This window comes from Limulus polyphemus, unplaced genomic scaffold (assembly GCF_000517525.1).
Source record: "Limulus polyphemus unplaced genomic scaffold, Limulus_polyphemus-2.1.2 Scaffold9, whole genome shotgun sequence".
In the NCBI taxonomy this organism is placed as follows: Eukaryota; Metazoa; Arthropoda; class Merostomata; order Xiphosura; family Limulidae; genus Limulus; species Limulus polyphemus.
Window position 1 is genome coordinate 1,778,384 of NW_013665619.1, and position 26,472 is coordinate 1,804,855.

The 26,472-nt window shown below is 33.1% G+C and overlaps 1 protein-coding gene across 5 annotated transcripts in view; it reads left to right on the forward strand.

Annotated features, from left to right (window-relative positions):
• LOC106478217 (thymocyte selection-associated high mobility group box protein TOX-like) overlaps positions 1–26,472 on the forward strand; it is a 151,460-nt gene that overhangs the window by 86,943 nt on the left and 38,045 nt on the right. For 4 of the 5 annotated variants that reach the window (XM_022381813.1, XM_022381841.1, XM_022381819.1 and 1 more), the window contains 3 exons: positions 20,086–20,187; positions 21,382–21,617; positions 22,487–22,787. In XM_022381813.1, the coding sequence (XP_022237521.1) occupies positions 20,086–20,187; positions 21,382–21,617; positions 22,487–22,787 (639 nt within the window). The remainder of the gene's footprint in view (positions 1–20,085; positions 20,188–21,381; positions 21,618–22,486; positions 22,788–26,472) is intronic. The other variant, XM_022381837.1, reaches the window with a different exon arrangement.

Below are 26,472 nucleotides of genomic sequence, written 5' to 3' on the forward strand. Positions count from 1 at the left end.
ACATACTACCACATATCTAATAAGGTCCTGTCTACTAAACCTACTACCACATATCTGATAAGGCCTGTCTGCTACACATACTACCACATATCTAATAAGGTCCTGTTTACTACACTGTAATAAGGTCCTGTCTACTAAACCTATTACCACATATCTGATAAGATCTGTCTGCTACACATACTACATACAGCACAGGACTATTAGAACGTGTATGTCACAAAATTTCATATATTTTACTAACAGCACAGGACTATTAGAACGTGTATGTCACAAAATTTCATATATTTTACTAACAGCACAAGACTATTAGAACGTGTATGTCACAAAATTTCATATATTTTACTAACAGCACAAGACTATTAGAACGTGTATGTCACAAAATTTCATATATTTTGCTAACAGCACAGGACTATTAGAACGTGTATGTCACAATCTCTCCCGAGAATTATTTGCAATATAGATATAAGTACATAAGTATTCGATGTAGCTATGCCATGCTCGTCTTAAGATGTTTGTGAAGTCCTTTATGGTTGCTGTTTCAAGAGTGGTGTCATCCTTAATTCTCAGAAAAATTGTTTATATTTTCAGCGCGGCTGAGTGTTAATGTGTGAATAAGACGGTTCGAATAATCAATATACTATATATACGTTTACTGTTTAATTCCTGTGATATCTTCTAGCTGTCCTTATCCCATTTTTATTCTTGTAAACAAATAATAAGCAATGTTATAATCTGTCGTAGATACTTTTCAGTGGAGGTATTGATTCAGCAAAGACCAAAATAAGGATTGTTCTATTGGATGGCATCTTTCATACCACTTCTATAAAATACACACTTTTGTTCGTGTCGTCATTTATTTTTACATTTATAGATACTACCGTAGACCCTTAGCGATTGTGTTTCCTCACGCAAACCTTAAGTTTTTTAACCGGTGTAACTTCATAAACAATGAATAACCCATTATATAATCAAGATATTTCCCTACGTTAATAACCCTTCTCCATATCCTTTTAGAGATTAGGAAACAACGATTATTTTCCTTATTCAGTTCTCACGAACATAAGAACTGACTTGCAGTTACTTGCTATGTTTCCAGTTCATGGAACTATAGAATAATATTTGAAGTTCGTATCGGACTTCTTTCCGTTCCTCCTCGTTTCTTTAACAGAATTTACTGAAAGTTTGCTGCTGATTAACGGCGAATTTCTTCAAACGAAAATCATACTGGTGACCATACCCATACCACGTTGTAAGGTATTCCATTCTTAATGAGCACTATTGTTTGTTATTGATTTTTGTTTACCTAGTGGAATTCAACTATTTACTGTCTAACACTAATACCTTGCTACAGTTAAAGTTCACTTTCATCTGATTTATAAAATCATAAAAAACAGTAATTAGGGGTATAGCAGATCAACTTAAATCTCATTTGGTCTGTTTCATAAGCACGGTGCAAAGTGTTTAGTAATTAAATCTGACTTTACCAATTTCAAAGTTAAAAAAAATAATTATTACATTCTTTGTTATTTTTCGATATGAATATTGATGATATCACATAGACATATAAACAAAAAGTGTTTATCTCTGTATGTAAAACATATCTAAGCTGATTATGCTTAATCCGACAACATATTCTACTCTCGTTTATGTTTATTTTAATTAATTTTTTCTATTACTTTATTTATGGCACACAATCTATGTATTTTAGTTACAAGTCATACAATACGGCACGTCACCCGTCTCCCCCAGTTCCAAACGCTATAATAAACAATTTCTTCTAAAGAAAACATTTTACAACCAATGATGGGATTGCGTGCAGCTTGCAGTATTTTCGTGTATACAAATAAAACCTTCTTTTCTTTAGACAAATGAATTTTCTAATCGTTACTGTAAATCCGTGCATATGCGTGCTACCATACCGTTGTCTAAATGTAAGAAAAGTATTACAGAACCTAAAGTTCGGAAGCTGAAATACAATAAATGCTGTAAATATAACAATCGGGTTTCAGCTAAGATAACGTCAGTCATATGTACCACTCACATATCTATCTATTTAGATAGATAGTGTCTTTTCTCTTTCTTTCAGAGCAAAGCCTCATTGGGCTATCTGCTGTGGCCACCGCGGGGAATCGAACCCCGGATTTTAGTGTTGTACCGCTGTCACACCGAGTGACGTTATAGAGATAGATATGGTTCATCCACTACTCCAGTAGGTTGGTTTCAAACGCAAATGCTAACGAACTATTAACAAACAAAAGTTCAAAAACTTGACGAAAACTGACTCACCAGTTAAAGTGACGAATGTAACGTTTCTGCATCAAGCACAGGAAGCTAATAGAGACGGGAAGGAAAATTAAGTGTGGCCATCAGGCTTTAATACGACAAGCGAAACAAACCGTATTATCAACGCTTCAGTCATATGAAAGTTCAACCCGCCCGCCCAGAAAACCTAAATAATAACTGGAAGCTCTGAATCACTGGTTTTTCCGGATTCAAAAGTAATGACGCATTTCTACTCTGGAATTTTTTTCTTAACTGTAGATCACATGATCAGAATGAGATTTCCATTTACAGGTTTTATTGAAATTAGGATTTGGGTGTCTCTGTCCTTTGGACGACATTTCACGTATCCACATGAAGAAGGACACGTGACTCTTCTAAGGTGTTATTATAATTTAGCAAAGGTAAGAAATAATGGCTGGAGACGGCTTGAAATAATGGGCATCAGGTACCTGATGATGACAAAACCTTGTCGAAACGTTGTACAATTGCTGTTATGTTAAACTTATATTAAAGTTTTTCTTCATTACCCATTCAAGCCGTCTCCAGCCATTATTAGTCTCAAAGTGGGTTCCTCGTCATCGAAAAAGGTAAGAAATATTCTGATCCGTGTTGTGGACTTTTACAGGTTTTGCTATTGTTCAACTTAAAGCAGAAGGTGTTAGATTATAACGTAAATAATTCGTATATCCAAATAAAAGTGAAAAATCCATTACTTATAAAGTTAAATATATTCTTCAGGTCATAGTTGTATACACTTAAGCCCCCCCCTCCCAGTAGCAGAGCGGAACGTCTGCGGAATTACAACGCTAAAAACCGGGTTTGGATACCCGTGGTGGTCAGAACAAGATAGCCCATTGTGTGTAGCCTTGTGCTTAACTTCAAACAAACAAACTAAAGTATACACTTGAATGTATATAGATATGTTTTATTTTAAACAAACGTGAAATTTATATATCATTCTTTAGATAATTACTCATATTACTCAAGTTTAAGATAGAAATTAGGAAAAGTATGTGATACAGGTATATTTGACAATATAGTGGAAGTTGTATTCTATGGTATCATCAAAATCAGTTCATAACAAAGTAAGTCTTCCCTCAAACGGTGAGAACAAATAGTGTTGAAATAAAAAACATCCCAACATGTGGACCTTGCATTAGTATGGATTTGTTTTCGCAAACATTTCATTTTTCTGTATCAACAAAATGATGAGTTGATGGTCTCACTGTCGAAACTTTCCTTCCAAAGCTTACAGTAAACAACGTTTACGTATGGTGCCTCGAATTGACAAGAAGCCCATTTCAGCTCTGTCTTGACACGATTGGAATTGATTCGAAAGCAGCCAAATCAGATTGAAACACGTGAGAAACAGATTGCCCAGGAAATCCCTAGTGGCACTCAGCAAGAGTGATGGATTACAAGAGCCTTATCGAGGCCTTTCAGCTCAAAATTTGATCGACCTTCAGTAACAGCTTCAGTGAAGAGTGGTTGAAATCTACACATTTCACCTTTTTTGTCTTCTTTTATTACGTCAGTAAGGGTGCCTTTCGAAAAGTAAGGTAATATCATTACGTGATAGACAGTAGAAATCTTCTTGATTGATTGCCAAGAAATATACTCATGTGTAAAGAATTGTCATTTCATTCTCTAACCAAGCCTATTTAAGATCGTTCGCAATTTATTTTTGGAATATTAGTGGAGTTGAGAATTTTCTTATTTTTCACGACTCTGCAGATTAACTAATTCTCCAGAAGGTTAATTTTAAGACAATTATATTAAATACTTTAATTTGTTATTATTACATGTCCGTAGTTATTCTCATTTGCCATTGAACATCAAAAACTAAACTTAACGTGCAAAAAAATCAACATAGCTGATCAATGACAGAAATTAAAAATACCGGAAAAGTTGAATTATAATTGCTTTTATACTAAGGGAGAGAGAGAGAGATTAAAGAGGACTCTGTAATACTAAAGCAAATAGTATGTTGCTATAGTATATTATTATCTATTTTTACGTGTTTTATAGTCTATGAGATGTAAATTGCTCATGTTTTACTAATGATTTAGTTGAGTAACTTAATTTAGTCCACACGAGGTATTTGATAAATGACAATTTACAGCTTTTGATATGTATTTCAAATTATTGACATTGTATTTCAACTTCTATAAAACTGATTTAACAAAATGTTGTTGTTTTTTCTCTCTTTGAACGTGGACTCTCCTTGAAGTTTCCCAATATTTATTTATTATATTATTGTGTTTCCTCTTCGGGTACACTACAACTTAGGTTTTGAAATAAAAATCTTCACTTGGAAAATGTGTTATAAACTTTATACTGGTATTCATTGTACTCATCAGAAGCTATACGTCTTAATAATGGGCCAAGCATGGCCAGGTGGTTAAGGCACTCGACTCGCAATCTGAGGGTCCCCGTCCCACCAAATATGCTCGCCCTTTCAGCCGTGGGGGCGTTATAATGTTACGGTCAATCCCACTACTCGTTGGTAAAAGAGTTGGCGGTGGGTGGTGATGACTAGCTGCCTTCCCTCTAGTCTTACACTGCTAAATTAGGGACGGCTAGCGCAGATAGCCCTCGTGTAGCTTTGCGCGAAATTCAAAAACAAACAAACAATAGCCTGACAACATCTAGACGTCAGAGCTATCGTTGGCTAAACTCGGGGCTTACTCTTTATCCAATAAATTAATCTAATTTTAAATACTACTTGTGCCTAATAGTAAACTCCTAATAACAGTTCTACTCAAGAGCCCAGTTACTCAACGTAGTCTATATGCTAGGTTAGGCTCCTGATGTGACTTCAGTTTTCAAATTAAACCGATATCGCTGACGACTATCCAACATATTTTGGGTCCTATGTAAATCCTATGTACCCGCTCAAGATGGCACTTTAAAAAAAGATAAAAATAAAAGAAGTTGATAAAAGTTCATAGTAAGCACCTCATAACGAGCTGAGCCGAACCCTCTTACTTTACTGGTCGCCAAAATGACATCTCAGGTGAAGTACAGGTTAGACCAAACGCATATTATGCCTCTCACAATACGTCAGTTTTACTTTGCTGGCCATTAAGATGGCATCTCCAGTAAAGGAAAGTAAAATACGATTTATGTTGCTAATGACATCCTTCTCTCTATATAAGAACGCTTATATTCATGTTTATATAAAAAAAAAAAGACTAATCACACTCCAGAAAAAAAACTATTTTATTCAAACCCGACGTCTCCTGTTACGCCTTTCTCAAGGGTTACAGCGTCACATACAAATACAAACTGATAACTGAGAAGAACAAATACAATTAAAAACTGACTTAACAACAGTAATTTCACACGTTATCGCACTAACCTTAAAAGAAGTTTGAATGACTAAGCAACAGAAAATCCCAAGATATCGAAAAAAACAACAAAATAATCATAATAACAATAATTACAAAGGCCGATAATTATTTCTCTTTATTTTAGGGTTATAAAATTGAATTAAGAGAGACTCTGAATTTAAGATAAAGGAAACTATTACATTTTGCTGAGAGCTTAATGTTAAATAGTGTTTTATTTACTATGTTATGTTTCATTAGAAAGTGTTTGGCAATGGTCTCTTTAGAATTCAGATTCACGGTTGCATGGATGCGTTCTTTGTACCGTTAATGTACTGGACGATTGATTTCATTAGTGTATTTATCACCACACTTGGTACACGTCATTTCATATATGATTATTTTTTAATCCACTACGTTTTAACATGTACCCAATGTGATGATAAATACATTGATAAAACCAGTCATCCAGTACATTAACAGTATAATAAACGCATCCATGCAACCGTGAATCTGAATTCTAAAGAGACCATTGCCAAACACTTTCTAATGAAACATAACATAGTAAATAAAACACTATTTAACATTGAGCTCTTAGCAAAATGTAATAGTTTCTTTGCTTGCACAGGCCTGGCAAGGCCTGGTGGTTAGGGTGCTCGACTCTATATCTGCGTGTCATGGGTTTTAATCCCAGTCACACAACATGCTCGTCCTTTCGGTCGTGGGGGCGTTATAATGTGACGGTCAATCCCACTATTCGTTGGTAAAGGACTATCCTAAGAGTTGACAGTGGGTGGTGTTGATTAGCTGCTTTCCATCTAGTCAGTCTATCACTACTAAATTAGGGACAGATAGCGCAGATAGCCCTCGTGTAGCTTTCGCGAAATTCAAACCAAACATAAATGTAAATTTAAATAGTTACTCCTGATTGAATGTTATAAACATAAAATAACACGTGACATTACCATTGTTGCGTCAGTTTTTAACTGTATGTGTTATCTGTTTCATGAGAGTCCGCTAGGGAGGCAAGTGTTACCCTGGATTATCAATTTTGCTTTGATATCATTTTGTCATTTTGCCCCATCTGTAGTACATCCTGCGGACGCCCATGATCATCTGTTTGTATTTGTATGTGACGCTGCAACCGTTGAAAAAGGCGAAAGCCGAAATGTTGGGTTTAAATAAATTTTATTTTTGTTTAGTTTTGTTGTTGTTGTTTGTTATTAAACACAAAGCTTCACAAAGGGCTATCTGTGCTCTGCCCCCACAGGTATCGAAATCCGGTTTCTAGCAGTATAAGTCCGCAGACATACAGCTATGCTACTGGGGGTTTCTGGAGTTTTATTAGTCGTTTTTTTTTGTTTTTTTTTTTTTGCAAACATGGTTTCAATTCTCTACTCTGCAAAGTTTAAAACTGATACGTAAACTTGATGAGACTATTTTGTTTTTGTCAAAAGACTGATAAAATGCGTGATCTGTTATAATCTTTCTAACATTATTATTATGCTCTATTTACCAAATTATATATGAAAGTTTTATAATAACCAAATCTCAAGATAAACTCTTACCAATAACTATTTAATCACCAACCCACTTGCGATCTGGTTCCCTGAATCTTTGGTTTAAATTATTCGCACCTGCCTCTCGCTCAGATAGCAAAATTTTTATTTGCATTTTTCGAACTCACAGCATTGTTGAAACGTAAGGTAGGTGAACTGGTGAGTTATATTTTACCTTGTTATACTGTATGCTTTACATCTTGTTCTGTAAGATTATAGAAAACGCGCTAAAAGAAATGCGAGGTATGATATATCAGCTTCATCTGTTGAATTTAGCATTCGTGTGTTTACTGTTCCAGGAAAGTGTCTAAAACGTTATGAGGAAAAATGTAACAAATAAAAGGAAATCGTTAGTTAGAGGAAGAACGAAATATGACTAGAATAATAAATAGATATATATGAACTCATTTCTATACATGCTTGTATTTGATGCATCAGATTTCTTCGTCTTTTACAGAGCATGCATTTTATGTTCTACCCTTGAGTTACTTATTTGAGCTGTTCACTTTATAACCCAATCAGTGCATTTAGCACTAACTTGAATGATCTTATGTTCCACCATTTTTATTCTTCACCAGCGAATAATTTTGAATGACATCAACAATCATTACTTCTTACTAGCTTACACGGTCTCTTTTCATATCATGATTCATAGATAAGCCTAATATTCTATCATTCTTTACCTGTTCAATCAAATCCTTTATGACTTGTTGGCAACGTCTTCACTTATCGATTCCTTTTGTTTGACATGCGTGATTACTTTTATCATTATGATATATGATAATATGCTATCGTTAACATTATGTGTGTAAATGACTCTACTGATAATTTTCTCCGTATCATTTGCATTATAGTGAGTACTTTCAAAGTGACTCTAGCCTTACTGATGTCTCGACAGAATCACATAGTTCACTCAATAGCATTTATTGGTTTACGTTATCGATTTATGTTAATATCTAATTCTCTATTCCACCCATTTTGTACACTATTAGCAAAAACTTCTTTCTAATGTGAAATGGTACATTTGTGAGTGATTTGGGTTTCTATTTTCCAGTCCACTGACACACACTTCTCTTAGAGACATATTGTTCAAATTATAAAGCTGTCACATCAGATTCCCGAGAAATAATACAATCAAGAAGAGCAACAGACACAATCGAAGTGAAACAACTGAATCATATGAATCTTTAGAGTATTAAAAAACGAAACAGATACCAATCACTCACTGTCACACAGGCTGGTATACTTGTGTTTTTTTTTCAATTCAAGCAACCACTTCCGTCGTTAATCGATTCCTTTCCCTGCTGGCTCTTGTCGATCAATCACTTACGTCAGACCAATAAGTAGAGGTTATTGTTTTGCCATTTTTGTTTTGCCATGTTGGTTGTCTTCATCGAGTTACTTTTTTCTGGTTGACAAGCATTGATGTTTTCCTGATGTGCCTCGAAAACGGTCATTACGATAGCAATGAAGTAGCTGCATGATTTCTTTTACTCTGATCTGGAAACATACGAGAATTAAAAAAAAAATCAGTTCTTCCTGAGTTACTTCGGTGTTTATTATGATATTTACGATATATTTAGATATATACCAAATATATATGTTCGAAAAGATACAAGTACATTTAGGTGTGTGTATATGTGTAGTAATACAGTAGCCTTCCTGAATTCAAACTTTCTAGGTGTCAAAGTAGACTCATTTTTTTACTTATATTCTTATGGTGTAACTTTTTTGTTTGATTGTAAGTTTTATGTGTTTCATTTAGTTTTGATATTTGAAAGTGTTGGATCTTATAAGTATTTCACTCTCTTAGTTAGAAAAAATGCCAAAGTTGGTGATTTGCTGTGACATTAAGAAGTGTAACTTAGGAAGAAAATCCCGTGTTTTAAAATAAGGAGTTAGGGAACTTTTCGTTTTACATATTTACATGTCTCATGCTCTAGAATTAAAGCTTACCGATATCTCAGCGATAGGCTTAAGGACTTATAACGCTAAAGATAGTTCCTTTTGCACTATAGCACTTAAACGAAGACAACCGTATCATTTCAGCATGCTTAAGCTAAACCAATATAACATTCTATTTGACATTTGACAATTATATTTGAAATAATTTTAGTATTAAGGTTTTCTTAACGTATTTAAGTGTGACCAGTTTTTGTCAGTGAATTAAATGCATCTTGTGTTGCTGAATTAGTTTGAAAATTACTTATTTACTATCAAAATAATAACTTCCAGCTTTTGAGAAAAGCCAAAAGTTTAAGTAATGTTTGAAATAATGGCAGGATATACGTGGAATTTCATGATTTTGTTTACTTTAAAGCATTTTATAAAACCACTTTCTTTCTTCGTATCTTCACTTGATATTAATGAAGTATTACCCAAAATATGCGATATGAAATAGATACTTTTCCTGTCATTGAGTATTATATTTGTCTTCACTTTAAGCAGTCCTTAAGAATTCAAACGCTTTCTAATTAATATGCAACTAAAAAAGTTAAGGACTGAAACACTGGAAATCACTTTCAACTCTTGTTTCGGAATTTACTGTTTTGTCACCTGGTGACAAAACGCTGAATCACTTCTTCTCTTAAATAACAATTCATAAATTAAATTATGAATTTTCTTTAATATGCATAGTATAATCTGAGTTGACTTCTCGTGACTGCCCAGAGGCGCTTTCACATTGCATTTGTAAAAGTTATCGCTCAAAGCTAATATCTGTCGTTTCATGTAGCTGAAATAAAAAGCAAACAAACCTGCTTTTCTTCCCAAATAGAAGTGAATAACCTTTCCTTGGCGGTCACGAAGTTGAGTGCCATGTTCGAATATAATTACAGAGTAAAGTTCTATGGGGAAAAAAACACACACAACGTTTTGTAACGTTAAAAATTACACAATAAATCACCCATGAAGAGTAACAATAGCAATTTATCAATGTTTTAAATATACAGATATTCTGTTTGACAACTCATGTTTTTAATAAAGTTTACAAATTACGAATTCCCTTGTTCATTTTGTCAGTGTGCGGAAAGACTGTAAATTAATACTTTCCAAAAAATGGCTCAAATATATTGTGTGTCCAAATCCAACAAAAAATAATTAGAGTTTTAGTGAAACAAATCCTTAACTTATTCCATGCCACATTTATTTTTAGTTACACAATAAGAAACAAAACGACACACATTTTAATATTTTATTATTTCGAGAAAAAAAATATTTTCCTTTTTTTGTGCTAGAAACTTTTACATTTTTCTAGCCTGGAATATAGGTTATGTAATGAATCCCCGTATTTATTCCATTGGCACTGAAAAGATAACTAGTACTGAAGAAAGCCAAAGGCCAACCGTAAGCACATTAAGCAGAGACTATAGTGCAGTGTTTTTAATAACAATAGTAATAATATTACAGATTTTAATAAATATATCCATAGAGTATTTTTACACAGTACACAAATTTTCATTGAATTGAAAAAATATATGTTAGCAAATTGTATTTCTTTAAAGCTCAGCTACATTATACAGGTTATGATAAAACTATGGCAAATCTGAAAGTTTGTTTGTTTGTAGTTATGCACAAAGCTACACAATGGGCTATCTGTGCTCTGCCCACCACGGGTATCGAAACCCGGTTTCTAGCGTTGTAAGTTCGCAGACATACCGCTGTGCCACTGGGGGGCAAATCTGAAAGAGAGCTCAAGGGAATGAACAAAAGTCAGTAATATATTGCAGTTATTCATTGTAAAACAGTGAGGATAACAACTAATTAAAACGACTATGAGAAAACAAGCAATTAGCCTAATGTTAAATGTGATACCAAACAAACAATGGAGATTGGATAATTCCAATCCATATATTAACCCTAAAATTACCGGTAGGTTCCTGTGAAATCACCAGCTTTCTAATGACATCTTGGTAAGCTAATTACGTACCAAGTCGCCCTGCGGATCCATGACCTTGTTGACTACAGGGTCCCTGAATATCCATCAATATTGTAATTAATCCCACCAATTACTGCTGAGATTCCCGTCAATTATGTACAGTGAGTCTTTTAAAAGAATAAAACAAAAATTATTTGATATGAAGACGCCTGTCCTGTGAAAGTGAGTTTTCACCACCATAACAAATTCTATGGCACTTGGATTTAATGATCCCAGCCGTGGCATTGGATTTACAGATCACAGCCACTCTGTGACCCTGATCAAGGGAAGTTTGTTGGAGTATGTTTTGTCGAAAATCTGTCGCCTTCCTTCTTCTCGTCATCGTCATCTAAACCATCAGCCTTCCTCTTTTCTCTGCCAAGGAGCCCTCCGGACATTCCTCCCTATCTCATAACGTCAAAATCGCTTTAAAATAATACCTGCTTCTTCTGTATAATTAATTTTAAATCGATCACAATTCTAACTAATAAATTACCACGAGCGGTACGAAAGAGGATGCCAACATGTCGTGAAACCCCAGTTTGGGGAAGCTTATTTCCTTTAAAAACTAAATCCATGTCACGTTTTTTTTGTTTGTTTTTTAAAACTCCACCGGTAGACGGTAAAAACAAAAGTCAGTAAGTTGAGGGTTAATTTAACAAGCATAACGGCTGGGATTGTGGGTTCGTATCCGTTAATGAACATGTTCGTCTTTTCAGCTATGTGGGCGTTAAAACTGACGGTGAATCCCACTTTTTTTGTTAAAAGAGTACCCCAAGAGTTGTCGATGGAACAACTAACACAGATAGCCCTTGAGTAGCTTTGTGCGAAATTCAACAAAAAACAATCAATAAATGTGTCCCCCGACGGTTCAGTGGTAAATCTGAGGGCTTATTAAAACTAAGATTTGAGTTTCAAAATCCGAATTGTGCAAAACAGATAGCCCATTTGTGTAGTTTGTAGTTGAACAAGAAAATAAAACCAACAAGCTCTTAACAAAGAGGAAAAAAAAGCTCGTTTGAATTTCTGTGTTTATGTAAATAAAAGTTTCGTCTCAGGAGTTTGAATAAAATTTAATAAGCTTCCATTTCTTCAAAACTGTATTTAAACCTTTTAATTTCAATTGGTGTAATTAAACTTGGACTTCAACTTGTCATTAGATTTAAAAAATCTAATTTATTTTCATTAACACTTCTATTATTTTTATTGTGATAGAAAACGCCATATTAGTTCCAAGTATTGTTCTTCAGTAAAGTCACTTTTCGTGAGAGGGAGGGAGTTCCACTCCAGTGATAGTAAAACTTTCTAGAGGACAGCATGATTCTGTACAGGAATAAGAAAATGAATAAAATAGAGAATAAAAAGCCGGATTATACTAATATATTTAGTGAAGAAAAGTTTTGATGTTTAGGAATTTTATGGTGAAATATTCAAATTCGAAATGTGGCAGTATTGATGAGAATGTTTTTTGTTTTATTTTTACTTTTTAACTTTGGACGATAATATACTATTGTGAAAAACAAAATAGTTAGTTTTCTATATTTTATATCCAAAGCAACGACAACAGAAAGTCATGTAATCAGTCATGTGTATCTGCCCGTCCATTCGTTTTACATGTATACAAGTGAACATAATTTTGGTATTAACGCTAGAAACCGGGTTTCGCTACCCGTGGTGGGCAGAGCACAGATAGTCCATTGTGTAGCTTTGTGTTTAACTTCAAACAAACAAACAATTTTGATATTACATAACATTATACGAAGACTTCGTGGATAGTAATTGCTTAAAAAATTCAAAAGAAAAAAACGAACGGAATTATCGCATAACACTATTAGACATTCTGGCTTGTACTGATTAAGATGGTTTCAGTTTGTTAAGAAATTATATCTTATGCAATAAACTTGCATAAATTGTAAAATAGAAAAGGTACAGATATAGGAAATATACAATTATTGGGGATTTTTTAAAATAATAATCATGTCCATATTGTCTACAATATTTATCGTAGCACATGAGCTTCATAAAATGAATTTTAATATGATTGTAGAGTGTTGTTAAGTGCAAAGCTACACAATGGGCTCTCTGTGCTACACCCATCACGGGTATTGAAACTCGATTTTTAGCGTTGTAAGCCTTCAGACTTACCACTGAGAAACTGAAGGGCTTTTAGTATAATATAATTAAAATTGGATGCTTAAGTTATTTAGTGTAAAATACATATCTCAGTAGTGCATGTTTTCGATACCAATTTAGCTGTATTTACTAAGAACAAAGGCAGTTGTTATAGTATATAACTGATTTATTTAGTTAAATTATACAAGTTGCAAGTAAAGAAAATGCGCGAATTTTCACTTACTCTAACTGCGTTCTTTCAACACAATTGTGTTAAGTAAGGGGCATAACGTTTAATGCTGACAGCATATCGATTGCTTTTTTTTTTTCAATTCTCCGAAAGTCATTTAAATCTTTCATTCGTTTTTACACTTTGCTTGGACCAGAATAAAAAGCAAACACAAGTGCATTGGCAATTTAAATATTTAATTCGTGAATAAAAGATCAGAGAAGAAAATGAAGGCCAGGTTTAAAATCACAGTGGACAGTTAGATATCTTTCCCGTAAACAGAGTTCATTGATTTTGCAGCCTTTGCATGTAACACTTGCAAGTCGCCCCATCTATTGGACTGGATATACATAATTCATCACACAAATTGTGTCAGTATTGCTTGCCTTTGTGGGAGTGCATACTCGCTATGAAATGAGGAGGGGTAAATCGAAAGTGCGATTTCACCATTACTTTCTTCGAAGTACAGCGATTGAAGGAGTGTTGTTAGCTAGCTGTGGCCATTGACCTGTTCTCGTCAATAACTAGAAGAATGAGGAAGTAACGTCCAAGAAGTTTTGTAGATTATATCTGTGTATATGTATTAGTTTTGCTGTAACAATCACGTTTGCTTATGAATAAATACCATAAAAGTAAGTATGCATGAGCCAGATTTTCGAAAAGCTATTAAGATGTATATTTTAGATTAAAAAACACCATGACATAAGCAGATTAAATACACTGGTTTATGTGTATATATATCTGCACGTTTTTGTGTAATGCTTGAAGAAATTATTTCTAGTTCCATTGTTTTCTGGTCTAAACAAGGTTGATATGTCACCCACATGTGTTCATATGGCCTAAATTTTAATTAACATTATTTTCGTTGAAATAAATACATGATTAATGTTAGACTACTATTATTTAGTAACCAGTCAGATTTCAGAACATAACTGAAATATATTTATCGGTTTTCCATTTTGTTTCTCAACCTAACGTTCGATTGCGAAATAATAATAATAATAACGTCGATGAAATTAACTTTAAACGATTTTCAAGCTGTCAAATCCTGCGAAGTTATAATTGAAAGATACAACTTTTAAAACCTTCTACTTTCCACGCATTTTACCTAATCAAATCGTAATCGTTGTAGTTCATGCACGATTACTACGATCAGAGGCCTAAGTTGTTCATGTGTATTAAATGATGAGTCATAACTACTGTGCGTTAATTTGTTTTAATGTAATGATTGTGAAAACATTAATTCCTGGGCTTAGTAGAGAATAATGAAATAGTGCATGTTGCAGATATTTAAATACCAGTTTACACTGAACACTTGAATACTGTTAATTAAATATTATGTGCTTCATTCTTCATAGTGATAGAAATGGCGCATCTATTACACACACAACGTGAAACTTAGGAAATTTAAATTTCAACACAAAGCCTCTAATGCGATGGATCTAAATAATATGAATCAAACACTTTAGATTCCAAAATAGCTGAGTGCACAACCTAAAAGATTCACAATTAATTACAAGAGAGTTTTTTATCGTTAAACAAGAAAGATCCTCAAATAAGTGAATCTACTTCGAAATAGGTAAATTTAGTTAATGTTTGAAGTTTATTTTGTTTAACACGTTGCCTCTAATGGGAATTCCCCTAAAAAAGAATAAATTATTTGACAGAGAAACAATAGAATTATATAACAGCTAATGAAGAGATGAAATATCTACTGCATGCAAAATCCATAGACTTAGCCAGGGGGGGCTGCCAGACTTTAGTCCCTCCTTGAAAATTGGAAAACAAAATTATAGCTGTGTTCTTCTTTTACAGAATTAAATCGCTAAAATCCGAGGTTCGATTCCCCGTGGTGGATACAGCAGATAGCCGAATGGAGCTAGTCCCTCCTTGAAAATTGAAAAAAATATATAACTGTGTTCTCCTTTCACAGAATTAAATCGCTAAAATCTGACGTTCGATTCCCCGTGGTGGATACAGCAAATAACCCAATGGAGCTAGTCCCTCCATAAAAATTGAAAAAACTATATAGCTGTGTTCTCCTTTCACGGAATTAAATCGCTAAAGTCCGAGGTTCGATTCCCCGTGGTGGATATAGCAGATAGCTCAGTGTAGCTTCTCTCTAAAACAAAATATTTTCTGGCTACTAGTTAGTTTAAACAAACCTAAATACAGTTATAGGTGTAAGTAAAATCTGGTGGTAGAAAAACTTGCGTTAATGTGTTATTTTAACCGTAAAATTACCAGACAGAGCACAAATGCAACTTTCATGCTGAGTGTTCAGACAAATCGTTGTTTACCTATGCGATACTTTAAGTTTTGAACTGTATACTGGTTGCTTTCTGTCGTCTTTTTTTCGTCTCTATTATGCTTTCAATTGAATTATTTTGTACATTTTTTGTATATCATTCTATTGATATTGTAAAAGAGAGCTGAGAGAAACGAATTACAACCTATTTGTCATAGTAATAAACCACTTAACTTAATTTTTTTACCTCTTGACTTGTTGCCCTCAGTGGCTCAGCTATAAGTCTGAAGGTTTATAATGTTAAAAAACTAGTTTTGATACTCGTGGCGAGCACAGCATAGATATCCCATTGTGTAGTTTTGTTGCGCATAACAGCAAACAAACTTGACTTGTTGTTTTACAAAACGTCTGCAGCGACATTGCATGAAAATTAAACAGTATTACATGCGAATTAACATGTATAAGAATAGTAATAACTGTCTGGTTTAAAATATTTCATGAAAGGGTTCATACAGTGATAACCATGATACAATTTTGGAATCACATTCTAAGCCTTCTCACCCACCCAAATCACTCTTGTTTATCCACTTGTTGCGAAATATATCAAGAGATTGGATCCAATCATAAATCATTGTAACTCTTTTTCACAACATAGTTAAATAAGCATTTACGCATTTACTGCAGTGCGATATAACGTTGCCTTTTTTTTGAATTTGTTGTTTTATTACTTCTCTTTCCACGTATTCGTTAAGATATAAACAACGTATCCCGATTAGTTGTAGCCAATATCAACTGTTCCTTTTATTTTGCGGTTTTCCTTTCACTTGTATAGTCTGAGGTTTAGTTTTCACTACTCCTGATGATACGTTTAAACCGCCTCATCACCGTATTTGGTGTAATTAGTAGTTATCCCTTCTACATGTCTACACTCAGCTGCCGAGTAATTAACGGCATGCGAGTTGAGTATTACTTTCCGTCTTGTTGATTGCTCTCTCTCTGTCTTCGAGTTAGTGCAGAACACATTGTAAAGACAGTTTTGCTAATACCTTCTAGTTTGGCGCAAGATAGTTTAATTTGTTTTTGTTTTTTATTTCTGACAACTGCTAAGATCTAATTTTTTTCTTTCTCTTCACTCAAACAACATTTCCCCAGTTCGATAAATCGCCTAAGATTAAACGTTAGCAGCTTCCCCTTGCTCGGACACTACTTTAAGTTGTAATTGAATCTATGTTTGTCGACATAATTAGAAAATAATACATACATAATAAAGTATGAATCTAAATAATTAAAAGTTCAAACTTTATTCATCAAGTTACACAAATATTGACGTAATTGAAGTGGTTATATAACCCACTCTTGTAAAAATATTTTTTCTGCCTGATTATATAAGCATAAATAAATACGTTTTAAATGCTGTTAGCCATTCGTTGGAATGAGATCCATTACATCAGTTTTGAGGTGTTGATCTGGGAGATAAACGGACTAACCTGCTAGTTATACAGACTATCATATACCTATTAAAACTACTTTTTCCAACGACAACTTGCTTTCCACTTTGTTTTATATTGATAAAAATGGTAGATTTTTGTATAACTATTTCGTCAACTTTGCTAGTTAGTTTTTTTTTGTGATTACGTTTCCAGATTTCAAGACGAAAAATTCGGTAAAGCTTCTCCTCGTTTTTATGTACTCTGTATGCACTTGTAGCAATTACTTGAGAGTAATATTCAGGTTCCTTGCCACAAGCAAAATTCCTGTCAAATCAACGAGGATGACATTGTGTGAGGAAAGCAAAGTTTCTAGTTAAAGAAATCTTTAGGTTTTCAAAAGTAAACAGATAAAAATAAAATTATATTAAAAAAAAGAGTAAAACGAATCAAATTTTCCTTATAACTCTAGAAGCTTCAAGGCACATTTACTTATTGCTTAAAGCAATTTCATGTATAAATATACTTAAAGAGTAAGGGTACGTATGCCGTCCGTCGCAGCTATATGAAGAGATATGTATATATGTTCCTTGTATTTTGTATCGATTAGAAAATTTGATCGAGGAAAACGGCGCCTCCCTACGAATACTGTCGCTTTTTTTTAAGAAGTTTAACTCAGCAGAATTTGAGCCCTGAGTACACTTATTGATTTCTGTTTTCTCGCCCTTTATGTGCTCAGACTAGTCATGAAAAAGGAACTATTCAGTATATTTATTTCGCCCCAAAATGTACAGACCCAATGAATTTATCTGAAAACGGTAATGAGATTTTAACATGCTATAGTTTTATATTATGTATTGCGAATTGAAAGAGATAATTGGACACATAACTCTGTTAATGTAACCAGCGATACTTTCCTTAAGGTAGTATTTTTAACTATTTCTAATGATTTTGAAGTTGAGATCATTCTGTTAAATAGTACTATTAATCATCGTGTTATTCAATTTTGTTTAGACAAATTTTATCATAATTTAACTATTAATTTACAAAGTATTTAATTGAGTAATTAATAAAGTATTTATGAATTCCCTTGGTATAAATACAACATGGTTATATATGTATATATTTCATGACGTGTATGTGATTTATTTTAGCTCAAACCCACACACACTTAGCTGCCTGAGCTCTGTCCACCGTTGGGAACCAAACCAGGATTTTATCGCTGGAAGTTCGTAAGCTTACCGCTGACCCTTGACTTTTGATCAAGAACTAAATGATAGTTTCATGTACACTCAGCAACTCGGAAGTTTAATAAATCAACGCTACTTCTTAACTCCACACTCTAGTAGGTTGGGTCGTACCTACTGTTTGATTTGAACGGCCCAAGAGTTAGCGGTGGTACTGATTGCTCACTGCCTTCCTTTTTTCTCTACTAATTCAGAGTCAGGGACGACTCTGCGCAGATTATCCAAGTAACTTTGCTCCAATATTCACATAAAAACAAAAAAAAATCATACTATAGCATAATTCACTTCAGTGTAAAATATATCAACTTTGGGATCCGCCATTTCTAAGTACACAAAATGTCACCAACTTGTATTATATTCATTGAAGCTCTTAACGAGAACTACGGCTACGGCATAATAGCTGAAACCTTACTAAAATGTAAATAGAAACATGTAACTTACCCGTTTATTGTGTATTTATTAACATCATTTATTACACAATTACAGCCTACACTTCAGTTAACTCCTAAGATTCTTCAGTAAAAGTATTCGTTAGATCGGCGAAATCTGACCCCTTTTTCTGTGAAAGGGCTTCTACCATTTTTAGAAGTATATCGAACTATTCCAGGTTTGATTTCTGCAGTTTTTAACAATTATATTTGTTATTAATATTAACTTCCGGTTAGAGCAAGCTATTTATTTAGAACGAAACTATAAAATTCAACTTTGTATCGGTAATAAGTATAGCTAATTAAATATGATAATTTGTTTCTGCATTCTTTTTCATAAAGATTAAAACCCATTGTTTCCTCAGTTAGGTGCCCTCGCTGTCAACGATATTTTCGACCTTAATTCCAACAATATCTCACGAGGTTCGACGAGCTTATTCTTCAGTCATTTACTTAAACTATACTTCAACCACGTAACGAAGGAATGCTGTGCGTGGCCTGTGATCAGTGTGCCTGGATTGTGAATCAGAGGGTTTATGGTTCGCTTTCCGTTGACACAAAAACGCGGTTCACACTTTGGGGTCGTGTTTACGCTATAACAATGAGGGTTAAATCCCACTATTCGTTCAGAAAGAGTAGCTCATGAGTTGGTGGTGGGTGCTTTTGACAAGCTGAAGATTGGGGATAGTTATGTCCAGACAGTCCTTGTGTAGTTTTGTGTGAAATTTCTGAAATAAATAAATATTTTAAGGAATGTTTTATAAATTGGTTTAAAGCACTTCATGACTAGTAAACAAACTTCATATATAATCAGATGGCTGCTGAATTACATATATGTATGAGAAGTGTAAAGTTAAAACATTTGTTGTAAATACCAGACAAAAACACAAAATCCTATAACTCGCGCACTTTCGTATCTTTGTCTTTAATTGATTTTTTGAAACTACATGTTTTCCTAACATTATGTTGGAAATAACAGTAAGTACATGATGTGTAACACTGGAATTACAGGTACAACACATGTAGATTACCGATTAATCTCTTGTACTTTTGGAATTACTTGTATATCACGTGTAACGCTTGAATTACCGATGCATCAAGTGTAACTGGATTTTCACTTATAACCCTGGAATTACCCAGTTCATCACGTGTGTTATTGGGTATGCGTTAAAGCCATTTCTATGAGAGGAAACGTAATTAAAAATCATCAAAGTTTAATGATTTATTATATGTATATCCATATAAGGTTCTATACTTGATACGTACTGGATCACTTTAAATATCTTCTCTTCAATTTTACCTTTCAGACTTTTCACACTCCAAGTTTTGGGGATGAAGAGTTTGACATTCCCCCTCTTAACTTGCCATCTACGGAGGTCAGCCATAATGGAGACGTCTTTGGATCACAGGTAAAATATTGTTTATTGTTATTCAATCTAAGAATATGCGGAACAAAGCATTCAATTTAATCAAATGTTTGTTTTACAAAATATAAATATACGTGTATGTTGGAATAATAGATTTAATAATATTGCTTTTAATATTTTTCTCAAACGGTAACAAAACTAATGAAAAATAATTCTTAACCTACATTTATTTAAACCCATACAATTCATCCTAAATAAAATGTAATGCGTAATGAATTGAAAAGAAAAAAATCAGTTAATATAATTTCATTGCTTCAATGGTTTACAAATGAAATTGTTTTTCGCCTTTAACATTTTGCCACTGTACCCAAGTAGGAAAATTTCAAAAGTACAAAAAAATTATCCTGAATATATTTTGTGCCAACAACTTTCTTAAAAGCTTTCACAATCATTATGAAGATAAATGTTTCTAGCTGGAAACAATAGTTGAAAATGTCCTTTTTTTATTCGTTATAAATTAAAGCTCTGTTTGTTCCTATAACAATTTGCATTAATGTAACTCTAGTTTGATTTTTATATCTGTAATTTGAGTTCTTACAGTTCGGGAACTTATATTTATCTCTTTTGGAAATCATTACCATTCACTAATGAGTTTGTTATTTATATCAAGCTTGCAAAATCCATATCATTATAATGTCAGATTAATGAGGCAAGTGAAGACAAATTATGTCATTCTAATTCTATATATTTTATCGTTGAAAGCACTTTATCTGATTAATCTCTATCATTATAGTTCTGCATTAATGATTATGTTTTGCTGCTTTGTTGTCGTATAGTATTTTCCTTGAATTGGCTCTTTCTCTCCCTCTCTCTCTTTTTTTGCTTGTTTTTGCTATCTAAGCATAATAATTTTATACATATTCGCGCATTAAATAAGGGTAGTAGTTTAGGTGAAAGTCACATGGAGGCAGTAAATCGGAATATAGTTTCTCAGTTATTACTTTATTTAGTTACTTAATAGATAATGAGAGGAACTGAGATGAAAGTTTTTGATTATTTTTAATATCCACTTTTCTAGTTATCTTCTTTTTTGCCATCTCATACCTAATTCATGATTATTCGTTGTTTTTTTTTGTTGTTGTTGTTGTTGTTTTTTTGCTGTTATCGGATAAAAAGTTATAAAGATGATATCACGTTTGACAAAACACAGTTTTTAAAAAATCAAGTTATTTTCAGGGTTATGACAAAAAACTTATGTTCCAGCCTTTATCACACCCACAACCCCAGGGACAAGGGTTGGGAATGGACCACCCTGGTGTGATTACTTCCAGTTCTGCTACCAGATCCCCTTCTGTGGGAATAATGGACAATGGCCAGTCACAATATCCAGTGGTTCAAGAAATGTACCTTCCTCACATGGGAGGGGGGGACGGTTCAAGAGGAGTTATGCAGGTTCACAATATGCATGTTCCGTAAGCTCGTTCTTCTGTCACATAATCATTACTAATAATTTTCTTTATGTTCACAAGTAAATACGGAGTCTATAACAGTATAGAAAGTTTAAGTTAAAACGTGTCTATATAATGTTGCTTTTAAAATGACCCTTTTTCTCGTTCTTAAAAGTAAGTATATAAATTCAAAAACCAAACCTATATTTCAGCTGAGTAATCATTGTTGAGACCTCGAATTTTAATGCAATTTCTAAGTTTAATCAAGTAAAGACTCGAATGATAGCAAAAATTACAAAAGTATAGTAGAAAGAGACAAACCTCAATGATATTTTTCTATTTCTAGATAATACGTTTACACTAGTAGTTTGCTAATATATATAATATAATGTTATAATATATAATATTATATGAAAATAATTTGTTTTCAATTTACGCAAAAGTTTGCGACAAGCCTCATGTTGGATGACTATAAAATTTTATTTAAATATGAAGACATTTTTATGTAGCGTTAATAATGACTCTCTAGTGTTAAATCTAGTAAATAATTAAATTATTAATAAAATATGGAAATAACATCTACTGAAGCTAATAAACATAATACAAACTAATTTCTTAACGAAAAGCTAATCATCATACTGAATATATTTTCCACAAGTAGCACAACTTTACCAAACATACTGAGACTATAACCCATAGCAGCAAAATATAAAACATTTCGTTTGTTTTTCTAAATTTCTGTCTCCACCGAATTTGCGGATTTTATTCCAATAATTGACATCAGCACACAGGAGCTGATCCTATTATATTTTAAGTTTGTTTAACTTGAAAGGCATTCATTATGTCAGCATTTTGTTTGTATCATTAAGTAAATTTCAGAACGTTTCTTTCAGGATCCAATCATATAACAGTCATCATGGCTATGGCAACCCACAATTACATCAGTCACAATTACAGAGTATGCCTCCACCGCAACTGCCCCCTAGTGGCCAACATCAGTACCAACAGACTATAAGCGGTCACATGAGAACTCTCAACCAATCACAGCTGTCCTCTCAACTAGGCATGCATATGTCCATGACCCATCCGGGAGCTCAAGCACCAGGGTCTGTGGGAGGATCACCAAGGTCAAACCAAACTTCACCTGGTCATGAAACAAGTGAAGACAGTGACGACAGTAATGCTCTTGCTCAGGTAACGATTTTTTTTTTCAAGTACAAACTTTTAGCTCATAACTCCGTCATCTCTTGACTGATTTTAGATTTAATTACAGTTTTGGACTCAGGAGGTCAAACCCAAGGTTTCATAGATCAGTTTACTCTAATCCTGCCTAAAATAATTTCAATTTGAGGGTAGTCTGTTAGAGATCCTGATGAGTAATAAAATCAAATCGGGTGTATGCGCGCCCCACGCTTGGCATTGCTGGCGCACAAAAATATAGCTAATAAAAAAAGGAAAATAAAGGCCTTATAGATTGATTTTACTCTAACCCTGCGTAATAGAATTTCAAGTGCCGCGGCTATTGAGAATTTCCTCTTGTTTTATACGTAAAGAACAAATGCTTTCAGAAGTTTCTATATGATAGACAGGAAAGTAACAAATGATATAGGATTCCAAGTTCTATCAACAAAATCTTGCGACGTAAAACGATAGCTTATAATTACCTAACAAATATTTGTTAGTCCCATAGTGAGACAGCGATAAGTTTACGGATTTAGAACACTAAAATCCGGGGTTCAGTTTCCCGCGGTGGACACAGCAGATAGCGGATCTGTGGCTCTGCTCTATAGCAAACAAATACGTGTGTTATTTTGTATTGCAAGAAACATACGTTTCACAATTTATTTATCGTCAAAATATTTTTTAACTATACTGAATATTTTAAAGACATCTGATATTAAAATCTTACTGGACAACAACAACAACAAAAAAAAAAGCTTCGTGTAAAAACAAGCTTGCAGTCTTTACAAATCGATACGAATCGTTATATTATTATAATTTTGAATCTATAAAGGTCAAAATATAATTTCAGTTTATGTTTTTATTGTTTTGTTCTGTTTGAAGAAATCGACTGTAAACACCCATTGACGTCGATTCTCAGCACATCCTGCTATGACGGTAAAACAAGACCATGTATTTTTACAACAAACTATATTACATATGTTTAGACTGCAATAACTTCAATCTTTTGTCGGGTCAATACAAACATATGTAGATATGGTAAAAATAAATATTGTAAATACTAGCAAAATTTAGAATTATCGCCCAGTGAAGGTTTACTATAAAGATATTTCGATCCCAACCGTGAATGTAGTCATTTCAAAACCTTAATCAAAAATAGCCTGAATACTAATGAATGTGGCATTCAACACAAAATCTCCCATCGTGTGTTTTGGAAAGAAATGTAGTTGAAAGACAAGTATAGAACAAACTCACAATTTGAGAAAATGATAAGTTGAGTTGTGCGGGTTGAGAGTCCTCCAAACTGACAATCACGAGTCTCCTCGAATCCTTTATGCACATTTCACTCATTTTGTCAGTATAGTTGAAGATGAATTACAATTACGAATTTTATTATTGCCGTTTTGAAGCCAGCCCTAGACCAAAAAACTAAGCTTACACTCTTCTTAAATTGTGCACTCGTTCCACGGTTTTCTTTTATTAGGTGGCTTTCTTGTAATATTAAATTATCATAAAGTTTTAGAAAATAGCAATTTAAAACTATGGATATCAAAGCATACCTTAGCCTGACTTTTTCGTATTGGCCACTCCAGAAGATTGAAGACTTGAAAGAAAGTCTGATAATGTAAAAACTTGGAGTTCTTTTAGACTACAGACAGGAAAATTCAAGGGAGTAAGATACTTTATATAACTTATGAAGAAGTATCGGTGATACTTTTTCATTGGGAAAAATATTCTAAAACCTTTTCTACGTGAAAAAACTAGAGCTTTAAAAGTACAATGTTTTTTATATTATATTTCAGGAAAAGCTAATGTATGTACGATTTTTGCATTAGTCTTGTTAACGTACAGCTTTGTTTTTAACAAGTAACCTTGTACGTTTCTTATATGTCAAAACAACATCTAGCAATTAAACTGATAACTGATTTTTGCTTTTTACCAAATTGGTAGCTTTTTTGTCAGTTATTAAGAAACAACATTTGGAGTTTTTAGATAAAACATTTTTATGGGATTCAGTTAAAAATATTTATCTTAAAAGTTGTTTTAAGTAATATAATACTATAATTGCACAAGTATGTAAAAGCCTAAACATATGTAAATTAAAACACTGTAGGAATTGCAAGTTATATTGAAAAGAACCTTTTCTTATTAAAATCGTTTCCACTGTGCAAAAATTGCTCTCAGTCCAATCCTACAAAAGAAATATAATTTTGCTTTGTTATATACAGCTTTAACATATGTTACATCTTATTTTGTTGTAAGAACCCCGCCCTTATCGAGAAAAAACAAAACAGAAGTGATAATTCTAGTACTTGACGTGATATTAAACAGTATATAGAAAAACAAAACTAGTTAGAGATAGGACAGCAGTATTACAGGAGAATATGGAACAGATTATCAGATAAAACATGAAAGAAAACTGGAAAAATAATTTCAAGAAAAAGTATGGAAACAACCCTATAATGTATCAAAATTAGTATGAAACTATTTATAAGGAAAAATCTGTTTTTTTTTGTTAGTTTTGTGTTATATACATACCGAGTCATTGTACATTTAAGATATTTTTGACTTTTAAAATCGTTGTTTGTGAGTTTAATAACTCACATCTTAAGTTCAATCACAATAAATGGAAACAAAATACATTGTCATCACTGTGTATTTCTATATATATCTTAAACTGGTTAATTTTTCTGTTAAGTGAAAAACAAAATTATACGCCGTTGTTTTTTAAAACATTATAAGTCCTATAAAGAGCTAAAATTCAATAAACAGTGCTAGTATATATATACATGTTTGTATGTGTGAATAATTACGCTTTTTTTTTAGTTTCCTTTCTATCTTTTGGACATGGAAGTTCTTTAGAGCGTTCTTAAATATCGATGTCATTTTCCAATGTTGAATTTAAGCTCAAGAAATCAGTATTTTTTCAGACGTTATCAGTTCATATCTAGGTAACCTGAAAAGAAGAATGGTTTTCTCTGAAGCCATTGAAAATTTAAGACAGCTTGTTAAAGAATCCGGGGAACGAAAGCTATATAAACGTAAGGCACGGTTGTGAATGATTGCTATTGGCCAACTTAGCAATGAAAGTTATCGCATTGAAACAGATGCTTTGCTTCCATTACCTTCTTTATCTTTCTTTTATTTCTAAGCGCGTAGTTCAGTCACATTTATAACATTCATTCAAGTTTGAACTATAAAATGTGATGTTCTTCAAATACTTTAACATGCTCATGACTGTAGTTTTATCAAGATTTTAGGCTATTCACTATAACGCCAGTGAAATAAGACAGTAAATCGCAATGATAATGAAAATGCCACGTACATAAAATGAGAGAATAAAATATATTAAAGCTATTTCCATGAAATGACTTTCTGCTGAAAAGTGAAAAAAAATTTAACAAATGATCTCAAATGAATACAAAAAAAATTAAATGTATCCATTACCACACTAGTAAAAAAATTTCAAACCTCTATCGCAAATGAGATATGTTGAGCTTTTCTTCCTGCAATACTCTAAAATGTTTCCAAAAAGTTTTGTTAAGTATAAGACTTTCCTAACTTTTATACTTTATTATAAGAAAATCAAATTTAAGAAAGATGTCGCAAGCAGTATCAAACCAAATATCACACAGTGACTGGGTTTCGTCTTCCTGTAATTTACATTTTATAATTTCATAGAAGTAATAAAACTTCT